Source organism: Podarcis bocagei, assembly GCF_964188305.1.
Source record: "Podarcis bocagei genome assembly, chromosome: 1".
NCBI classification, from domain to species: Eukaryota; Metazoa; Chordata; class Lepidosauria; order Squamata; family Lacertidae; genus Podarcis; species Podarcis bocagei.
In genome coordinates, this window is record NC_138125.1 from 3,921,121 (window position 1) to 3,942,401 (window position 21,281).

General features: G+C 49.4%; 1 protein-coding gene and 1 long non-coding RNA gene across 4 annotated transcripts in view; one reads left to right on the plus strand and one right to left on the minus strand.

Annotated features, from left to right (window-relative positions):
- The window catches only part of ATL1 (atlastin GTPase 1), a 45,196-nt gene extending 25,574 nt beyond the window's left edge, over positions 1-19,622 (plus strand). The window contains exons 7-14 of one of the 3 annotated variants that reach the window (XM_081192808.1): positions 873-965; positions 3,796-3,934; positions 5,752-5,879; positions 7,084-7,140; positions 9,092-9,163; positions 11,626-12,099; positions 15,257-15,271; positions 18,769-19,622. In XM_081192808.1, coding sequence (XP_081048934.1) covers positions 873-965; positions 3,796-3,934; positions 5,752-5,879; positions 7,084-7,140; positions 9,092-9,163; positions 11,626-12,099; positions 15,257-15,271; positions 18,769-18,882 — 1,092 coding nt within the window. In that variant the 3' untranslated portion in view covers positions 18,883-19,622. The remainder of the gene's footprint in view (positions 1-872; positions 966-3,795; positions 3,935-5,751; positions 5,880-7,083; positions 7,141-9,091; positions 9,164-11,625; positions 12,100-15,256; positions 15,272-18,768) is intronic. The other 2 variants (XM_081192809.1, XM_081192810.1) reach the window with 2 other exon arrangements.
- On the minus strand, positions 15,278-18,240 carry LOC308587415. The gene is made up of 3 exons (XR_014008354.1): positions 17,851-18,240; positions 16,659-17,736; positions 15,278-15,697 (listed from the first exon to the last, which is right to left on the minus strand). It is a non-coding gene; the product is annotated as an uncharacterized lncRNA (long non-coding RNA).
- Positions 19,623-21,281: the final 1,659 nt, after the last annotated feature.

Consider the following 21,281-nt stretch of genomic DNA (forward strand, 5'->3'; position numbering starts at 1 on the left):
GATGAATTTTAACAGGGAGAAATGTAAAGTATTGCACTTGGGCAAAAAAAATGAGAGGCACAAATACAAGATGGGTGACACCTGGCTTGAGAGCAGTACATGTGAAAAGGATCTAGGAGTCTTGGTTGACCACAAACTTGACATGAGCCAACAGTGTGACGCGGCAGCTAAAAAAGCCAATGCAATTCTGGGCTGCATCAATAGGAGTATAGCATCTAGATCAAGGGAAGTAATAGTGCCACTGTATTCTGCTCTGGTCAGACCTCACCTGGAGTACTGTGTCCAGTTCTGGGCACCACAATTCAAGAAGGACACTGACAAACTGGAACGTGTCCAGAGGAGGGCAACCAAAATGGTCAAAGGCCTGGAAACGATGCCTTATGAGGAACGGCTAAGGGAGCTGGGCATGTTTAGCCTGGAGAAGAGGAGGTTAAGGGGTGATATGATAGCCATGTTCAAATATAGAAAAGGATGTCACATAGAGGAGGGAGAAAGGTTGTTTTCTGCTGCTCCAGAGAAGCGGACACGGAGCAATGGATCCAAACTACAAGAAAGAAGATTCCACCTAAACATTAGGAAGAACTTCCTGACAGTAAGAGCTGTTTGACAGTGGAATTTGCTGCCAAGGAGTGTGGTGGAGTCTCCTTTTTTGGAGGTCTTTAAGCAGAGGCTTGACAACCATATGTCAGGAGTGCTCTGATGGTGTTTCCTGCTTGGCAGGGGGTTGGACTCGATGGCCCTTGTGGTCTCTTCCAACTCTATGATTCTATGATTCTATGATTCAGTGTTTTGTTGGGGACAGAGCTTAGCTGTGTAGTTGGGGCGACTTATTTCACTTTGCACACGAGTAATTCTCTCTGTCTCTTTTGCAGTCTCTCATATTCCTTGTTCGCGACTGGAGCTTTCCTTACGAGTTTTCCTATGGGGCAGATGGTGGAGCCAGGTTTTTGGAAAAGCGCCTCAAGGTTGGTCTTAACGCTTTTGTTTTCTCCTGCTTTCTCTTAAAAAAAAAATGCTCAAAACTCCCAACAATTTAAATCCTATCAAGTAGTAAAATAATAATAATAATAAGCAAATTAAAGTGGAAAGTGGAAAAAACCACACTTGCAACTAACTGTTGCTAAAAGGCAGCACCTGGTCAATTGCAGGTGTGTCATGTGACTCAGCTGGGCAGTCAGGTGACGATGAATGGAGCATCCTTGTGTGGGAGCCTTTGGATGTGGGTGGGGCGGGGCCTGGATAAGAGATACAAAAAGGGGACCACCCCCCTTTTGAAAGCTGCATTCTCAGTCAGTTTGGCGAAGGAGGTGGTAGCACTTCCTTGTGCCTTTAGGCAGGGCCATCTTAAGCATAACCGGCACCGTGGTGCAAATATCTCTCCGGTGCCCACCCACCCCCATTTCCCAGAGTTGTCAACCTTTTTAAAGTGGGGGGGGGGACACTTCGGTCCAGCTCATTTACATCGCGTGGTCCGATGCGCGCTCAGCGCTGCATGTAAGAAAGGGGCGCCCAGATGGCCTCCCGCGAAGCCTCCCTCTAAATGCCCGGTGCCCCTTACCTGTCCCTGTCTAGGGAAGTCTGTGCCACAGTGTTAACGGAGAAATCTGAGGGCACCCTTGGACAGAAAACAAGGACACCAGCCAGGAATACCAGAGCAAAACAGCAGCCAGTAGGCTTGGTCTTTATTGAAACTGTCGCAGCAGGACTCTCACCTGCCACCAGGTGGAACAAGATGGAAGCCCCGAACAAAAGAGAACCCAAGCTTTTATTAGCTGCTAATCCCCGTGTTACACCCCCCAAACTACATCACTCCTACATCACGGTTACATCATGAAAGGGGAGGTCTGGTGGCAGTAATCTGAGCATCCTGGACCCTGCCCCATGCTTCCCCTTGCCCTCCACCAAACACCCATCAAGTGGAACAAAAGAGATCTTTACATTTCCCTGTTTCCCAGCCAAGTGAATCACACCCTTTTGTCTTTGTCTGGGTTTGTTATTTCTGGAATGGCTACCTGTCTGGCACTCAGGTATCAGGAAGCCAGGAATTATCACTCGGGCAGAGGGGCTGCTGAGTAGCTGAGCTCACACGTCTATATGAATTTCTGAAGTTTTCCCAGTGAGCCAGTACATAGATACATTTATCAGTGAATTGTTAACATTTGGTATCGTGCAGCAAAGGCCCTTTGAATAGATAGGAAGAAACTGTGATGTAGTGTTTTGTGGGGGCAAAAAACAAGTCACAAAAGCGATTGTGCTGATTTTGGTAGTGGGCTGCAAGTGCATGATATCTGCTGGAGGGGCAACTCCCCCCCCCCAAACCTATACATAAATTCCTGCAACAACAGGAGGGCCAGCAAGCAGATCAGATGCCTCATTAGCTGTGCCATCCTCGCTGGGCACTGGGATCGCACAGGGCACTTCCCTGCTCCGCTCGCAGACTCCGCAGGGAGGCGCGCAGGCAGTGACACGGCCAGAGAGGGGCGCCCCGTCCGCGCCCCCGATCGCGCCTGTCAGGCACCCAGGCAGCCCTAGTGGTGTTACCGGGAAAATCCGAGGGCTCCCTTGGACAAAAACAAAGACACCAACCAGGATAACTTGGAGCAAAACAGCAGCCTGTAGGCTTGGCCTTTATTGAACTGTTGCAACAGGGTGTTCCCCTCACTTGCAGGAGAGAGGAAAGACCCAGAAAGATGGTGTGCAAGACCTTATAAAAACTTTTGAAATTTCCATCCCCTAGGTCAAGCCCACCCCCAGAGACATCATGCATACATTACAGAAGGGCTTGACATCATGCATACATTACAGAAAGGAGGGGTTGAGGGAGGAGTTGTGGTGGTAACCTGAGTGTCCTGTCACCTGGCTGGTTCCTCCTTTCCCCTTCCCCATGAGTCACTTCCAGGAGACAAAGGGGAGTTGGCAGTTTCCTGCCCCCAGAGGGAAGATCTGATCATTGTCCTTTGTTTCAGTCCATGCTGAATCCACTCCCATATGCAAGTTCTTTGTGATCTTGATTGTCTTCTGTCTGGGATCATCAGGGTTGACATAGCAACTGGGCAGGGCTCCTGTGGATGTGCTGGGATGGTGAAGGGATTATGGCTGACCAGAACCAAGCCACCCCCCTTTGATAGTCCTTGTCATATGGAGTAAAATAAAAATGGAACAGTGCAAATCCGATGTATGGTTGTTTTTCTATGAATTTATAACAGAAATGTGGCATATGTAGTGTGTGAGTGTGAGTGTGTGAAGTTTGTACAAACTGAATGATTGGGGTGGGGGGTTCCTGCTACAGTGGGAGAAGACACGAAGGGGCTTCCCTGAGCTGGACGCAGCGTGCTCCAATGGGTGGCTGAGAGGAGGGGAGTGGGCTGCCACAGAGCGGGGAAGGGAGCGCACCCTGACTCTCCTTCCCGGACACTCAGCCTGTGGTGCCCTCCAAAATCTGGCACCCTGGCGCCCCGCGCCACTTAGGCCTATGCGTAAGACGGCCCTGCCTTTAGGCCAGGGGTGGGGAACCTTTCTATTTGGCCTGAGGCCGTTTTGGCAGCACTCCCCCACTCCAAAGGAGCAAGGCTGTCGACTGGGGAACGGACTCCCTCTGGAGGTGGTGGGCTTTCCTGCACTGGAGGTTTTCCCCAGAGGCTGGATGGCCACCGGCCAGGACTTCTTTAGCTGCGATTCCTGCTTGCAGATGGCCCTTGGGGGTCCTTTTCCAGCTCTACGATTCTATGACTTCCCAAGCCGTTGATCCCCCTCTAAAGAGCGGCCTTTCTAATCTGCCCGCCCACTTGCTCTCAGGTCTCGGGGAACCAGCATGAAGAGCTTCAGAACGTCCGGAAACACATCCATTCTTGCTTCACCAACATCTCCTGCTTCCTCTTACCTCACCCGGGCTTGAAAGTGGCCACCAACCCAAACTTCGACGGGAAACTCAAAGGTGGGTTCGTTTGCAAGTTTCATTTCTCCGATTGCCTCCTGTGTGCCAGGTCTCTCTCACCCCCCCCCCACCAGATACGGGTCCCTTGCATTTTGACTCCCAATAGCTCTTGCAAACTCCTCTCTTCCCGTCAGGGCACCTGCAAGCTTATGCTCTAAACTGGCCTTTCTCAACCCTGTGCCTCTAGTTTTGGACTACAAAGCCATGTGGCTCCAACCTGCTGGCCTGATCCATTTCCTCATCCGTGATTTGTGGGTATTTCATTCAAATGTATTTGTATTCCACCCTTCACTGTAAGATCCCAAGCTGCATCTCAAACACAATCGAAGCAACCGTTCCAGAACCGACGAGAAAAGTTAAAACATAATCAAATCCAATCCTACAATTTTTAGCAGCAACCAACCTCTCATCTGCAAGGGACATGGGTAGCACTGTGAGTTAAACCACAGAGCCTAGGGCTTGCTGATCAGAAGGTCGGCGGTTCGAATCCCCGCGACGGGGTGAGCTCCCGTTGCTCGGTCCCTGCTCCTGCCAACCTGGCAGTTTGAAAGCACGTCAAAGTGCAAGTAGATAAATAGGTACCGCTCCGGCGGGAAGGTAAACGGCGTTTCCGTGTGCTGCTCTGGTTTGCCAGAAGCGGCTTAGTCATGCTGGCCACATGACCCGGAAGCTGTACACTGGCTCCCTCGGCCAATAAAGCGAGATGAGCGCTGCAACCCCAGAGTCGGTCATGACTGGACTTAACAGTCAGGGGTCCCTTTACCTTTAACCTCTCATCTATGGTAGTTCTCTGCCTGGTGCTGAAATGATGAAAGCATCAAAACCAGACATGCGCCTGTCATTTGCTATTATTATTATTATTATTATTATTATTATTATTATTATTATTATTATTATTATTATTTTATTTTATCACAAACACATGGACAAACTAATGCATAATCTTAGAAACAATAAGAGAACCATAAGTAGCACATATTCCGTGTAAAAAAACAAATCACAGAGATGCACTTACGTATAGCCAAGTTTTTAAGATGAGTCCATATAGCACAACCACCACGAGGCGTGCATCATCGTTATACATTAAAAATAGTCGTTAAATTTGTATACCACCCTTCATCCAAAGATCTCAGGGCAGTTCACAACATAAAAAGACAGAATAAAAACACAAAATGGGAAGAGTACTTGCATGGCTCCCCTAGCGGCTGGGGCAACCCGGTCAGATGGATGCAGTGCAAATAATAAAATTGTTGTTGTCGTTGTTAAAATAAAAAATGGAGACTAGTCTGTCTCCATCTCCATCAAAACTGCCTGATTTGGCTTTGCCCCAGACTACACTTCTAACTAGACAATCTGATAAATAAATCAATGTTTCCTACATTAGCGAACCATGTCTTCCACTTAGGAACTTTTGACGATTTCCAGGACCAGGCTATTATCCACCTGGCTGCTGATACAGTGGTACCTCGGGTTAAGTACTTAATTTGTTCTGGAGGTCCGTTCTTAACCTGAAACTGTTCTTAACCTGAGGTGCCACTTTAGCTAATGGGGCCTCCTGCTGCCGCCACGCCGCCAGAGCACGATTTCTGTTCTCATCTTGAAGCAAAGTTCTTAACCCGAGGTATTCTTTCTGGCTTAGTGGAGTCTGTAACCTGAAGCGTATGTAACCTGAAGCGTATGTAACCCGAGGTATCACTGTAGTAACATAAGCACTAGATTCTTTATAAGCAGTAGGACTGACGTCATTCTCAAAGAGTTTGACATCATCCGCTTGCTTGCGAGGACTGCTTTTTCCACTGACTCGCCTTCCCCCACAGAAATAGACGACGACTTCATCAAGAACCTGAAGGTGCTCATCCCTTGGCTGCTCAGCCCCAAGAGCCTGGACGTCAAGGAGATCAACGGCAACCAGATCACCTGCCGAGGCCTGGTGGAATATTTCAAGGTGAGCCTCAAACTGTCAGGAGGCGGACTCAGGAACCCCATTCTTGCTGGGCCGACTTGGGCAGGACGCCTCCTTCCTCTTCGGCCTCATGAAAAGGGCGTCCTTTGTAAAAAGCTCGAGGGCAGGGCCTTTTTCTTCGTAGCCCCTGTGTTAGGAGGTCATACAGCAGCGGGTGGGGAACCTTCTGCCCTCCAATGGGAGTTGGACTCCAACTCCCATCTGCCCCTGCCAGCATGGCCAGTTGTCAGGGATGATGGGAGTTGTAGTCTAGCACCCCTGGACCTTGGTGGCTTAGAAGAGCATAAATGTCAAAGCCAGCACCTGAAGGTGAACTAATAATAATAATAATAATAATAATAATAATAATAATATTTATACCCCCGCCCATCTGGTTGGATTTCCCCAGCCACTCTGGGTGGCTTCCAACAGAATATTAAAATACAATAGTCTATTAAACATTAAAAGCTTCCATACAGAGGGCTGCCTTCAGATGTCTCCTAAAAGCCTGGTAGTTGCTTATCTATTTGACATCTGCTGGGAGGGTGTTCCACAGGGCGGGCGCCACTACCGAGAAGGCCCTCTGCCTGGTTCCCTGTAACTTGGCTTCTTGCAGTGAGGGAACCACCAGAAGGCCCTCGGAGCTGGACCTCAGTGTCCGAGCTGGACGATGGGAGTGGAGATGCTCCTTCAGGGATACTGGACTGAGGCTGTTTAGGGCTTTAAAGGTCAGCCCCAACACTTTGAATTGTGCTCGGAAACGTACTGGGAGCCAATGTAGGTCTTTCAAGACCGGTGTTATGTGGTCTCTGCGGCCCCTCCCAGTCACCAGTCTAGCTGCCGCATTCTGGATTAGTTGTGGTTTCCGGGTCACCTTCAAAGGTAGCCCCATGTAGAGCGCATTGCAGTAGTCCAAGCGGAAGATAACCAGAGCATGCACCACTCTGGCGAGACAGTCCGCGGGCAGATAGGGTCTCATCCTGCGTACCAGATGGAGCTGGTAAACAGCTCCCCTGGACACAGAATTGACCTGTGCCTCCATGGACAGCTGTGAGTCCAGAAGCAAGCCGGTCCTCAGAAGCTGGTAGCCTTGCAGGTCAGCCAGTTGGAGCTTCCTGTTTTCCTGAGTTTTTACAGACCTTTGTGGACTTTTCTGTGCATGCATAAACTCAGCCTGTCCTGTCTTCTTGTCTTGTTTTCTTCCCAGGCCTATATAAAGATCTACCAAGGAGAGGAGCTGCCTCACCCCAAATCAATGCTGCAGGTAAGTCCCACGGCACTGATTACAGTTATTAAACAAACTGAGGTGTATTTATTTTTACTCACATTGCACGACTTGGATTGTTCTCTCCACAGTGGTTTAGGGTCCTCCTGACTGGTGGGGTTGGTTGGGGTTTTTTATAGGTGCCATCTGCAACACACAACTAATGCAATAGCTGTGCACTAGAGACGCGGGTGGCATTGTGGGTTAAACCATAGAGCCTAGGACTTCCTGATCGGAAGGTCGGCGGTTCAAATCCCCGTGATGGGGTGAGCTCCCGTTGCTCGGTCCCTGCTCCTGCCAACCTAGCAGTTCGAAAGCACGTCAAAGTGCAAGTAGATAAATAGGTACCGCTCCGGCGGGAAGGTAAGCGGCGTTTCCGTGCGCTGCTCTGGTTCGCCAGAAGCGGCTTAGTCCTGCTGGCCACATGACCTGGAAGCTGTACGCCGGCTCCCGCGGCCAGTAAAGTGAGATGAGCGCCGCAACCCCAGAGTCGGCCACGACTGGACCTAATGGTCAGGGGTCCCTTTACCTTTACCTAGAGATGCATTTGTGCTAAATGGTCCACATGTCATCCTGTTGTAAGCCAAAAACAGCTTCTCTTCTGAGTTACGCCAATGAAACCCAGAGACAAGAGGAGTTAGGAGTCCATTGTTGTTTATTGCAAAGCAATAGGTTACAGTCAAATCTTTTAGCAAAACTGCAACCCCGCCCAAGGGTCTGGGCAGGGGTATTTATAAGTTTCAAACAAAGCATTTCAATTTCCACCAATCATATACATAATTACCTCATTTCATGTTTAATACACATGCACAATAAGCATTGCTGACTAAGTTTTGATATTCACTGTGATCAGTTACATTATGTTAGTGTGCATGTTGGGAACCCGTGTTACGTGTAGCCATTTGCACCATGTTTATGAAGTGTATTTTCGTGATTTACGTATTAACTGTCCTTCTGCCCCAGTGGGGGACAGCAACTTGCAAAATCACCAGTTTCTTAAAGCAACAATTTACCATAACTTCTCTATTAGAAGCATATTCAAGGATTTATAGGGGTTCACACTATCACATTCATTATGGCCCTTTGGGCCACTACCACAAACCCACTTTCTTCATTGTTTTGCAGTGTTTCCCCGGGCTTCATTGCTCCGGGGTGTGTGTGTGTTCATGCGCATGCTAGAGTGCTGCAGCAGTGCAACAAAAACAAAAAACAAAAACAGAACTGGGGCAAGAAATAAACTGGGACGTTTGAGCTATGCCAAGTTACAGGATTTCAGCAGAAAGCTACAGAATGTGAATGGATTGGAAACATAGCGTAACGTCTTCCAGGCAGAGTGTTGTAACTGCTCTGATGCCACCGTGAGCACAACTGATTGTGGCTGCGCAATGGAAAGGGTGTTTGGAGGAGCCCTTAAAAGATGCTCTTCCCCACTCCCTCGGTGCAATTTTTCCCTTGGGCCCAGTGACCCTTTTCCCTCCTCCTGGTGGTGTCAGTGTGGTGTAGTGGTTAAGAGCAGTAGACTCGTAATCTGGGGAACCGGGTTCGCTTCCCCGCTCCTCCACATGCAGCTGCTGGGTGACCTTGGGCTAGTCACACTTCTCTGAAGTCTCTCAGCCTCACTCACCTCACAGAGTGTTTGTTGTGGGGGAGGAAGGGAAAGGAGAACACAACATGAGAGCCAGTGTGGTGTAGTGGTCAAGAGCGGTGAACTCGTAATCTGGTGAACAGGGTTCGCGTCTCCACTCCTCCACATACAGCTGCTGGCTGACCTTGGGTTAGTCACACTTCTTTGAAGTCTCTCAGCCTCACTTTGTTGTGGGGGAGGAAGGGAAAGGGGAATGTTAGCCGCTTTGAGACTCCTTCGGGTAGTGATAAAGTGGGATATCAAATCCAAACTCTTCTCATATTCTTCTGGTTCCCTCTTCTGAGCTTTCCTCCTGATCCCTTGCAGGCCACGGCAGAAGCAAACAACCTTGCAGCTGTTGCCACGGCTAAAGACACTTACAACAAAAGAATGGAAGAGGTAAGCCTGATGCTGTGTCCTCCACCAAGGAGCGTGGCCCCTCCACGATTCCACTAGGCCCCCTTTGGGCTGCAGGAAAGCCCTCTCTGTGCAAGAACTGGGTGAGATTCAGCGGGCAGAGAGTTCAAATTGTGCGACAGGATGGCCCAACTCCGTTCTGGGTGGGGTTTTACTCCATGGAAGGAGCAGGCCATAAGAGTCATAAAATCACAGAACTGGAAGGGGCTCCTGGGGGACATCTAGTCCAGCCCCCTGCAAGGCAGGAATCTCAGCTAAAGCATCCATGACAGCTGGCCATCCAGCCTCTGCTTAAAAGCCTCCAATGATTGAGAGTCCACCACCTTCTGAAGGAGTCCATTCCACTATCCAGCAGCTCTTACCCCAGCTTTTAAGGTCCTCAACTGGAGAGCACTCCTTGCTCCTTTCTTTTTACTACGATACGATACGATAATCTTTATTGTCACTGTCCCATACAGAACAACGAAATTGAAAAAAATCTACACCAGACCTTCAAAAACCAACAAGCCTGCTATCCCAGCCTGGTTAACCCCTGGTTAACCCCCTAAAAATTCTGATACCCCATAATTAAATACAATATACTCCCACAGAGTTTAAAACCAAAATCGCATTTGGATAGAAACTGTTTCTCAGGCGGCTAGTCCTAGTCTTTATAACCCTGTACCTTCTCCCAGAAGGCAGAAGCTGAAAGAGATCATTTCCGGGGTGCGCACTATCCTGCGCTATCTCTGCCGCATTCTTATGACACCTGGAAGCATAGATTTGATCCAAGGTGGGAAGAGTGCACCCAATTATTCTCTCCACCATTTTTACAACCCTGGACAGCGTTGTTTCTTCCCTGACCGTGCAGCTCCCAAACCACATACACAGAGACTATAAGTTAATACACTGTCAACAGTTCAATGGTAAAATGCCATCCACAGGTCCTTTGAGAGATTATTTTTCCGGAGGATTCTCAGAGACCCACTAGAGACCCAAGTGAGATTTCTTAGGAGTGCTGCAGCCATTTCTAGATGGGGCAGCCTGAGCACAGTGATCCATGCATGGGTAACCCCAAGCCTCGATTACTGCAATGCCCCTTATGTGGGGGTGCCCTCTTTTCATAGCCCGGATGCTGCAATGACTGCAGAATGCCTGCTATGCTGCAAGCTGGGTCCCTGATAAAGGCCAACTGAGCCCCAAGGCACAGGCAGACTTTGGTCTTTCAAATTTCAGCAGCGCCCCATGCGAGGCCAAAGTTCAGTATGCTCATCTGCCTTTTGCCTTCTGTTCTGCTCAATTCACTATGTCAGTGGGTCCTAACTGGTGGTCCCAAGTGTTTGTGTCACCATATCAAGATTTTCAAATATGGGTGTCTATGGCTTGGCTTTTCAAAAATAGGGGGTCTGCAGTACTTAGCTAATTGGGGACCATTGCACTAGGCCCTGGGGCACCCCTAGGCTCAGTGCCCAGTGCGGCGGAACTGATCGCACTGCCCTAAATCCGCCTCTGCTCAGGGGCAGGTGTGGAGGACTCCCTGATCCTGAATGGAGCAACTGTGCCCCTGAAGGACCAGGTGTGCAGCCTGGGAGTCATTTTGGACTCACAGATGTCCATGGAGGCGCAGGTCCATTCTGTGTCCAAGGCAGCTGTTTATCAGCTCCATCTGGTACGCAGGCTGAGACCCTACCTGCCTGCGCACTGTCTTGCCAGAGTGGTGCATGTTCTGGTTATCTCCTGCTTGGACTACTGCCATGCGCTCTACATGGGGCTACCTTTGAAGGTGACTCGGAAACTACAACTAATCCAGAATGTGGCAGCTAGACTGGTGACTGGGAGTGGCCACCAAGACCATATAACACCTACATTGGCTCCCAGTACGTTTCCAAGCACAATTCAAAGTGCTGGTGTTGACCTTTAAAGCCCTAAACGGTCTCAGTCCAGTATCCCTGAAGGAGCATCTCCATCCCTATTGTTCACCCTGGAAACTGAGCTCCAGCTCCGAGGGCCTTCTGGTGGTTCCCTACCTGCGAGAAGTGAGGTTGCAGGGAACCAGGCAGAAGGCCTTCTAGGTAGTGGCGCCCTCCCTGTGGAACAGATGTCAAGAAAATAAACAACTATCTGACTTTTAGAAGACATCTGAAGGCCGCCCTGTTCAGGGATGTTTTGAACGTTTGATGTTTTATCGTGTTTTTTAATATTCTGTTGGGAGCTGCCCAGAGTGGCTGGGGAAACCCAGCTAGATGGGCGGGGTATGTTATATTATTATTGGGGTGCAGCGTAAGGAATCGGGCAATCCTTTAGATCACCGGTTCTCAACCTGTGGGTCCCCAGATGTTATTGGACTACAACTCCCATCACCCCCGAGACCTGGCGACCCACAGGTTGAGAAAGGCTGCTTTAGATATTTGGGGCCCCTGTAGCTCAGGGCCTTGTGAATTAATGGAGAAACCGTGAACCTGTAGGTGTGTGGAGGCGACAAGCCCTTCCTGGCGCCCAGCGACCTCCAGAGCAAACACCTGGAGCTGAAGGAGGAGGCGGTGCGGCAGTTCCGGTCCGTGAAGAAGATGGGGGGCGAGGAGTTCAGCCGCCGCTATCTCCAGCAGCTGGAAGCTGAGATTGACGAGCTCTACGTCCAGTACATCAAGCACAACGATAGCAAGAACATCTTCCACGCCGCCCGCACACCCGCCACACTCTTTGTGGTCATCTTCATCACCTACGTCATTGCCGGGGTGACCGGCTTCATCGGCTTGGACATCATAGCCAGCCTGTGCAATATGATCATGGGCCTGACCCTGATCACCCTCTGCACCTGGGCCTACATTAGGTACTCAGGGGAGTACAGGGAGCTGGGCGCCGTCATAGACCAAGTGGCCGCAGCGCTCTGGGACCAGGTGAGCAGATGTCAGGCGTCAGAGTATCCAAACCCCTCCACGGTAGGTTGCCAGGAGTGGACAAGACAGGAGAGTTCTTACCAGTTGCTTTTTATTCAGTAGTCACAGAGAGAGGCTTAGAAATGCAGCCTCAATGATGTTGCTCCAAGTGTAGCCCCACTCCCTGCGTCCCTGCCACTTCTCATGAGTCATCTCTACGGTGCTGAAAAGCACCTTTGCCTCTGAGCCCTCTGCTCTCCTACTTTCAAGGCACGCTGTGTTCTGGGAGAGCAGGGGGTCTGGAATGCTTTCTAAAGACACTGAGTCCATCAGCTGTCTCTCCCCTGGTGCTTCTTGTTCTTCCTCCTCTTCCGTTATTTCCCACCTCCCCCCCCCCATCTGCCTTTGAGCTGTAACCTCCTTCAAACCCGTTGTAATTCTGAACTGTCTCCTTCTTCTCTGGAAGGTTCAGGCTGGGGAGGCAGCAGAACAGGCTGCCCCCGGCCAGCAACTGGCAGCCTTGGGCACTTCCAGGCTGCCTGTTTCCAGGGGGGATTCAGTCACACACCAACAAATTCAGCTTCCACATTTATAGCTGGCTAGAGAGAAGTGCCCGGCGTTGCGTGCGAAGACTAAGAAACCAAAATAAGTCGGTGCATTTTTAAAATCAGTGCAGTTTTACATGGTTCTGTCTGCCATCTTTATTCCTGACGGAATCCAAATATAGGCCGAGACCTGCTCCTTCATCTTGGCAAGTGTCCCGCCAAATGGGGCGACGGTATCTTCAGAGGTTTGGTCTGCCATCTACGTTTAGAATGGCATCTTAAGGGCATTCAAACGTAGACGAAAGCCTCCTGCTCCATCTTGGGCGCTGCCAATGCCAGGTTGGGCAACGGTGTCCCAAGAGGTGTGGGAATGCACAGAGGACAGCTGTACAAACAGGCAATAATATACAGTGGTGCCTCGCAAGACGAAAAGAATCCGTTCTGTGATTCTCTTCGTCTAGCAGTTTTTTCGTCTTGCGAAGCAAGCCTGACGGATTAGCGGATTAGCGGATTAGCGCTATTAGTGCTATTAGCGGCTTTTAGCTGCTTATCTGCTGATCGGATCAGCTGATAAGCGGCTTAGCGGCTTAGAAAAAGGGCGGGAAAGGGAAAAAAAACAGCAGGAACTCGCAAGACATTGTCGTCTTGCGAAGCAAGCCCATAGGAAATTCGTTTTGCGAAGCACCTCCAAAACGGAAAACTCTTTCGTCTAGCGAGTTTTCCATCTTGCGAGGCATTCGTCTTGCGGGGCACCACTGTAAATAGTAGATTGGGGGAGTCTTGCTTAACAAACCTGCTTCCCCCAAAAGATTGGGGGGGGTTTGCAGGAAGGAAGGTGATGCGGAAATACTCTGGAATGCGTTGGGGTAATGCTTGCTGTGATGAAACGCTGTCTAACCTCCCTGCAAACAGATCAGAATAATTGCTCGTTGAATAGCCAACGTTGTCTAATCTCCCTGCTCAATAAATGGTTCATCTGGAAGCCCCCCGTGGGGTTAGGAGAAGGGAGGGAGATAGGTTTAAGTACAAGGGGAAAACTCAGCTTTGACGGGTGAGGGCAGAGGCTGACCAAAGTATGAATGGTGAAGAGTGAGGGGACAGAGAAATTTTAGAGCATCGGAGTCATCCAGTCAGTGGCGTAGCGTGGGGGGTGCAGGGGGGGCCGGCCGCACCGGGCGCAACATCTGGGGGTTAGGGGGCGCAAATCCACGGGTTAGGGGGCGCAAATTACTTGCCTTGCCCCGGGTGCTGACAACCCACACTACGCCACTGCATCCAGTGAACTTTATTTACTAGGATGTCCACAAGGAGGTTGCACTTCTAAAATGGGGAATCAGTTTATCTGCATGGGAGGCTGGGATGGTTGCCAGGAGTGTGGCTTTAAAAAAGGACCAGGCAAATCCATGGAGGAGGAGCTGCCTGCCAGCGGCTGGTGGTAGTCAATACTCATCGCCAACAGAAGGACCGTAGCTCAGCGCTGGGCACCTGCTTTGAATGCAGAAGGCCCTGATTCAGTGTCTGGCATCTCCAGGGGGCACTGGGTGAAATTCCAGTCTGAAAAGTTGGAGAGCTGCTATTGGTCAGGGGCACATCCTTTGCGTGCAGAAGGTCTCATGTTTATTAAAGGCTTCTAAAACGCTTTTCAGTTCAGACACCAAGAGCGGTTCAGTTGCTCATGTGCTTTTGGTCACGACTCCTGAAAAGGTGGGGTATAAATTAGAACTGGAATAAATGCCTCCCCACCACTTCCCATTTCCACATTCTGCTCCCGTGAAAGTTGGTGGGGAGATATTTTGAAAATTTGGAGGGTGGGGAGCAAATTCATTTTCATCTTAGGCTTAAGTCAGAGGTGGCCAAGAGATTCTTTGCCTCCTTTTAAAAGCCGCACCAACACTGTCTGTGTTCCTGGAGAAAACGTTTTGCAATGGTAGAACACAGTCTCCGGGGTTATTATTGATATCGTGTGTGGGAGGGTTATCCCTCTCCTCATTAAAAAAGAAGAAGTTCTCAACCACATTGTATTTATGCCTAAGATAAAATGAACTTTTAAAAAGAAGCCTCCCCACCAACACCTGCTGTAAAATTAATGCCAACAAAACTTTGCCCAGAACTAATAGAAGTATTTATAACATCTGTGTATATTTGACAAATTGTTGTCTCCTGATTTTCCTGACAATTGAAGCATCAGATGTCCGAAAGTGGAATCACCGTTACAGTCTATAGCGTCCACAAAAATATATCCAAAACAAGAATAAATAAAAGTAAACCTCCAGTGAAAAAGGTGGCGGAATTTGTGCCAGGAGGCCCATTTTCAGCAGTCAGCCATTCCCCAACCCTGGTGCCCTTCTGCGTGGTTTGGACTACAACTCCCATCATCCCAGGCAGCACAACTGTGCTTCCAGTAGCTACAGCATTATACGGCTGTGCTGGCTGTGACTGATGGGAGTTGTAGTCCGAATCCTGCCCGGAAGGCACAGGGCTGGCTGAAGGCTGTGCAACTTTGTCTGATGGCATGACTCTTTACAAGGGTTCAGGTAGCAGGGAGGGGATGGAGGAAGGAGTGTCAAAATTTTCCGCCAGGGTGCCCTTAAGCGGACAGAGGTCTAGAGGAGACTGCACATGTCTTCTTTCTCTCACCTTGTGTTTTTTCCCCCCTTCAACTGCCTTACCTGCAGGGAAATACGAATGAGGTAAGCCCATTACTCTTTATGTAGCAGCAGCTGGCTTTCTGCCGGTGTCCGTCTGTGTGTGCAAACTGTGCTATATTTGGGGTGCTTAAATGCTTCAACTTCCTGCCTCCTTTGTCCAAGTGGGGAAGGAAAGGCAGGTAGGCTTGCTTTGCTTCGGGACTTCCTGGCTTGCAAGACGTGCCTCCTGCACAATTTTTGGCCCAGGGCGTTGATTGCACAGCCCCATCATGCATCTCCTGCGACCTGTCCAGGGCTTGACAGCCTCCCTTCTCGCTTTCTGCAATTCTAGGCAGGCCTTGGGCAAGGGCCATAGCTCAGCGGTAGAGGCTCTGCTTGCATACAAAAGCCCCCAGGTTCAGTTCCCAGGTAAAGCTGAGGTTTGTCTTCTGTCTGAAAGCCTGGAGAGCCACTTTGACAGTGCTCTGACTCTGTACAGTGGTACCCCGCAAGACGAACGCCTCGCGAGACGAAAAACTCGCAAAACGAAAGGTTTTTCCGTTTTCGAGTTGCCTCGCAAGACGAATTTCCCTATGGGCTTGCTTCGCAAGACGAAGCTTGCCCCGGGGACAGCGGGTCTTCTCTTTTGAAGCAAGGGGCTGCAGGGAGATCGCTACCTCCCCGCAGCCCCTTGCTTCAAAAGAGGTCCAGGGGCAGCGGGAAGCTAAGCGCTTCTTCCCTGCTGCCCCCCGACGTCTTTTGCAGCAAGGGGCTGCAGGGAGATCGCTATCTCCCTGCAGCCCCTTGCTGCAAAAGACGTCGGGGGGAAGCGGGGAAGAAGCCGCTTCCCCCGGACGTCTTTTGCAGGGTTGCCGCCATGCCGAAGCCTGCGCGCGCTGACATCAGCGCCGCGAAGCCTGGGAGCGCTGATGTCAGCGCGCGCAGGCTTCGGCATGCCGGCAACCCTCCGCCAGCAGCGGCAGCGCTGCCGCTGCTGGCGGAGAGGTCCCCGAAGCCTTGGCCGGACAGCTTTTGAAGGCAGGCGGGGGGGGGGGGGAGCAAAGACTTTCGCCCCCGCCAGCCTTCAGAAGAGGAAGGCTGGCGGGGGGCAAAAGTCTTTGTCCCCCCTGCCTGCCTTCCCAGGGGCTTTTAAATCGCCCCGGACAGCGGAGAAGTCCTCCGCTGTCCGGGGTGATTTTAAAATGCCGCCCGCCAGCATTTTAAGATCGCCCCGGACAGCGGAGAAGTCCTCCGCTGTCCCGGGGTTTTTTAAAATGCTGGGGGTGGGAAGAAAAGCCCTTGCCCCCCCCCCCCAGGTCTGAAGGCGGTTTCCCTAGGAACGCATTAATTGATTTTCAATGCATTCCTATGGGAAACCGTGCATCGCAAGACGAAAAAACCGCAAGACGAAGAGAATTGCGGAACGAATTAATTTCGTCTTGCGAGGCACCACTGTATATAAGAAAGCGTCCTATGATCCTTCAGCAGCATTGAACAAGCTTCTGGCTGGCCTGATCCTGGAGGGCTCAAGTTCTCTGGTGGGCTCAACGTTGAATGGGAACTGCTGTTCCCAGGTAGTGGTAGCTGAAACCAAGCTGAAATTGTGTATTGGAGGCAGCGATACTTATGAATGTTGGAAGCCACAGGAGGGGAGAACTGCTTGCCGGAAGAGGCCTTTGATTGGCCACTGTTGAGTACAAGATGCTGGACTTGGTGTCCCATTGGCCTGATCCAGCAAGCCCTTCCCATGTTAACCATAAGTGTGCATGGTCCCTTCTAGCAGTAGCAGCTGGAACTGTGCTGGCTGGGACTGATGGGAGATGTAGTCTAAATTATTAGGAGGGCACCAGGTTTGGAAGGCTACTCTAGTTGCTTTTGGTAGTTAGCAAGTTTCTAGCAATCCTTTAGACGCTGTTGCAGAAAACCCCAGAAAAATGTGACAACCGGGGACATTGCAGGAGGACAGAGGAACAACTTTTAAGAAGACAAGTTCAGATTAAGGACACTCGATCTCTTTTTTCTGCCTTTGGGATTTGCTGATAGATGCAATTATGCACCACAGTTAAGAGGTTGCTTGTTTGCTAACCCTGACGGCAGTGGGCCATGTCGCTTCAGGCAGGGTAAAATCATTCCTTTCTTAGCCTAGGCTCAGCCACGAACACAACCAGGTTCGCCCTGCCTGATTTCAGGGCTGTCGCACTGGAGTTGAAATCCAAAAATCCACGCTTGCTGAGTGTGCTGCTTTGTGTGAGACGGTGGCTTTTTGCAGGACTGAACCCCGGCTGCATCTGGGGAAGCTTGCCGTGCAAAAACAGCATTTCTGTTTTCACAGAAATGAGAATTGTGACACAGAATATCAGATGCCTGATCCATAGACTTGGCCTCAATCCTAAACTGCAGCAGGTTCTCTCTCCCTCCTACCACACCTGTGGTGTTAGGCTGGCATGTTCTGTGCCTGCCTTTAGCTGAAGGGAAACTGCTGTCTTCCTTGGTGCATTCTGCCCAAGCTGTTGAGAAGAGAAGCCCACCTAGAATTACAGTGACAGCTAGACATCCTGTTGATCACGTGATCATGGCAGTCGGGAGCTCTTTCGTACGAAAGAGCCCCAGCGCTTTGAAGTTGGGGAAGAGGAGAAGCCCACCTAGAATTACAGTGACAGCTGGGAGACCATGCAGAGGCAGGAATAAACTCTAGCAGCTTAAACCTAGCCCACTGTGATGGTCTGCTTCATGCAAATAGGCAGCAGGATGCTGGAGCTCTAATCTAACAGGTTCCACGCCGTAGCTGAAAATATTAAGTGAGTTATAACCCAAACTCAAATAAGGACAGAATTCTGAAGCTACTAGAAGTTACGCAGATTATATAATTGATTGGCTTGCTTTGCCCTATTTATGTTGCACTTTTTCATGTTTTTATAGGGACGCGGGTGGCGTTGTGGTCTAAACCACAGAGCCTAGGGCTTGCTGATCAGAAGGTCAGCAGTTTGAATCCCCATGACAGGGTGAGCTCCTGTTGCTCAGTCCCAGCTCCTGCCAACCTAACAGTTCAAAAGCCCGTCAGAGTGCAAGTAGATAAATAGGTACTGCTCCGGTGGAAAGGTGAACGGTGTTTCCGTGCGCTGTTCTGGTTTGCCAGGAGCGGCTTAGTCATGCTGGCCACATGACCCGGAAGCTGTACGCCGGCTCCCTCGGCCAATAAAGCGAGATGAGCGCTGCAACCCCAGAGTCGTCCGTGACTGGACCTAACGGTCAGGGGTCCCTTTACCTCATGTTTTGCATTCATTATTTTGCTTCTGCCAGCAATAGGAAGAGCAAGGTTGCAGGGACCAAGCAAACCGGCATCCCTGGCCATAGGCAATATTATCTGGCCACACACAAACACTAAAGCATATATATGCAGACTTGAAACTATATTTTTTAAAAAAGGAGAGCTGAATTCTGCCACCAGTGCAGGACTTTTTGGCACTTTTGCAGAATCGAGGTGCACCTCCAGAGCTTTGAATGCATCTTTTAAAACATGCCCCCCTCCTTTCCACTAACCTTTTTGCTTTTGTGTGCAGGCTTTGTACAAACTTTACAGTGCAGCTGCCACACACAGACATTTGTATCACCACGCTTTCCCCACGGCGCAGAAGGCTGAGCCCACCGAAGGCACGGAAAAGAAGACAATGTAAACCCAGCTGTTTTCCACAGAGGTGCATGAAAACACATCGTTAAAACATGTTAATCATTTTGCATCCATGTACGAGACTCTGCCACTCCGTGAAACGAAGACAGAGGAAAACAGATAGCTCATTCACTTGTACCAATGGCTTAAGTGTGGCTGCTTTAATTTGGACAGTGCCCTGCTTGAAGGGGGAATAAGTCAGCATGACTTTCGTTTTCTTAAAACTTAATTTTGCTGCAGATACATTACTGGTTTGGTTCTCCAGAACACTTGGCCCTGGCCCAGGACTTTTCAAGACTGAGGTTTGGAGCCAGAGAAGGCAGTGGTTGCTACCTTCCTTTTGCAATGGTGGCAGCCTGCCATCCCCGAGTACGCATTCATAGCCTCCTCTGGATCCAAGCTCCCATGCCATTAATCCAACGGCCAGTATTCTGAAAAGGAATGTGGCTCTTATTCAGGAGGCAACATGTCACGTTCACATATTTAAATTTGTACTCAAGAGGTTTTTATTTAACACCATTCCCTTCATGCAGCTGTGAATGATAATTTATTCACTTTAAGACTGCCTTCTCAGAAGCTACAAAGAATATTTCTTTTGCTATGGTATGTTAAAAGAGATGGGAAGTATTTTTTTTTTCTACATGTATTTGAGAGTTTCACTGTATATATTTTTGTTTAGTGCATAAAGAGTGTATCAAGTTTTTATTATTTAATTGTCAATTAAAAGTTTGGTTCCTAAGACAATTACCTCATTTGTCCCTAATTCATTATCACCTACTCCCAACTGAACCCCGTCTCCTTCCCATTACATGCTAAGCACCGGATGGACATGATCCTGTCACCTTTTGCATCTTTCAGAGCTTCCTTCAGCATCAGGAGAAAGCGCCTGTATGTATATGCAACAGACCCTTCAGCCGGAGCAAAAAGTATTTTGAACCACCTGTACTAAAACAAACAGGTTCCAGCTTTGAATAGCTATTACATATTACAAGCTGCTTTTTAAAAGAAGTTTTGGAGTCCAGAGTTTAAGAAATGCAAACCTAAAATCCGCTTGACATACAGTGGTACCTCGGGTTACAGACGCTTCAGGTTACAGACTCTGCTAACCCAGAAATAGTACCTCAAGTTAAGAACTTTGCTTCAGGATGAGAACAGAAATTGTGGCGTGGCGGCAGCGGGAGGCCCCATTAGCTAAAGTATCTCAGGTTAAGAACAGTTAAGAACAGACCTCCGGAACGAATTAAGTTCTTAACCCGAGGTACCACTGTACAGTGGTGCCTCGCAAGACGAAATTAATCCGTTCCGCGAGTCTCTTCGTCTAGCGGTTTTTTCGTCTTGCGAAGCAACCCTATTAGCGGCTTAGCGGATTAGCGCTATTAGCAGTTTAGCGGCTATTAAAGGATTAGCGGATTAGCGGCTAAAAGGCTATTAGCGGCTTAGAAAAGGGGGGGGAGCGAAAAAAAATCGGAACACTTGCAAGACATTTTCGTCTTGCAAAGCAAGCCCATAGGGAAAATCGTCTTGCGAAGCAGCTCAAAAACGGAAAACCCTTTCGTTTAGCGGGTTTTCCGTCTTGCGAGGCATTCGTCTTGCGGGGCACCACTGTATTTGGAACAGGGTCCTCAATTCTTCAGTGCACACACTGCTAAAGGCCAATTGCAATTAAAGGTGCTTGTCCTTCTACAGCTCAAATATTAGTCCCATTGCAAGGTGACAGGCCTCTGCTCAAATTACTTTTGGAAAGTAAAGTGCCTGTACATTTAGCTTCAACAGGGAATTACATGGTACGCCTTCAAGGGAAAGGTTGTAAGATAGCCTTCATTGTGCCAGAACATGGTCAGGTTCTGTCCTATAACCTTCCAAATTTAAGGGCTAGAAAGCAAATTACTTCACCCAAGCATGGGATCAGCATGTGTGTTTGTCTGGACAAACAATCCCACAATTCTGCCTGTTTGCCCTTAACAGGCACTAGCCACTCCAGTAGGTAACAAAACAGTGGCCTCATTTGTCCCCAATGCTAACCCATGGTTTGTTTTCAATCTGCTTTTGGCTTGAGCCTTAGTAGCAAACTTATATGGGCTGGATGAATCCCTAGCTGGAATTAAGATTGCCGGAAGAAATATCAACAACCTCAGATATGCAGATGACACAACCTTGATGGCAGAAAGTGAGGAGGAATTAAAGAACCTTTTAATGAGGGTGAAAGAGGAGAGCCAAAATATGGTCTGAAGCTCAACATCAAAAAAACGAAGATCATGGCCACTGGTCCCATCACCTCCTGGCAAATAGAAGGGGAAGAAATGGAGGCAGTGAGAGATTTTACTTTCTTGGGCTCCATGATCACTGCAGATGGTGACAGCAGCCACGAAATTAAAAGACACCTGCTCCTTGGGAGAAAAGCAATGA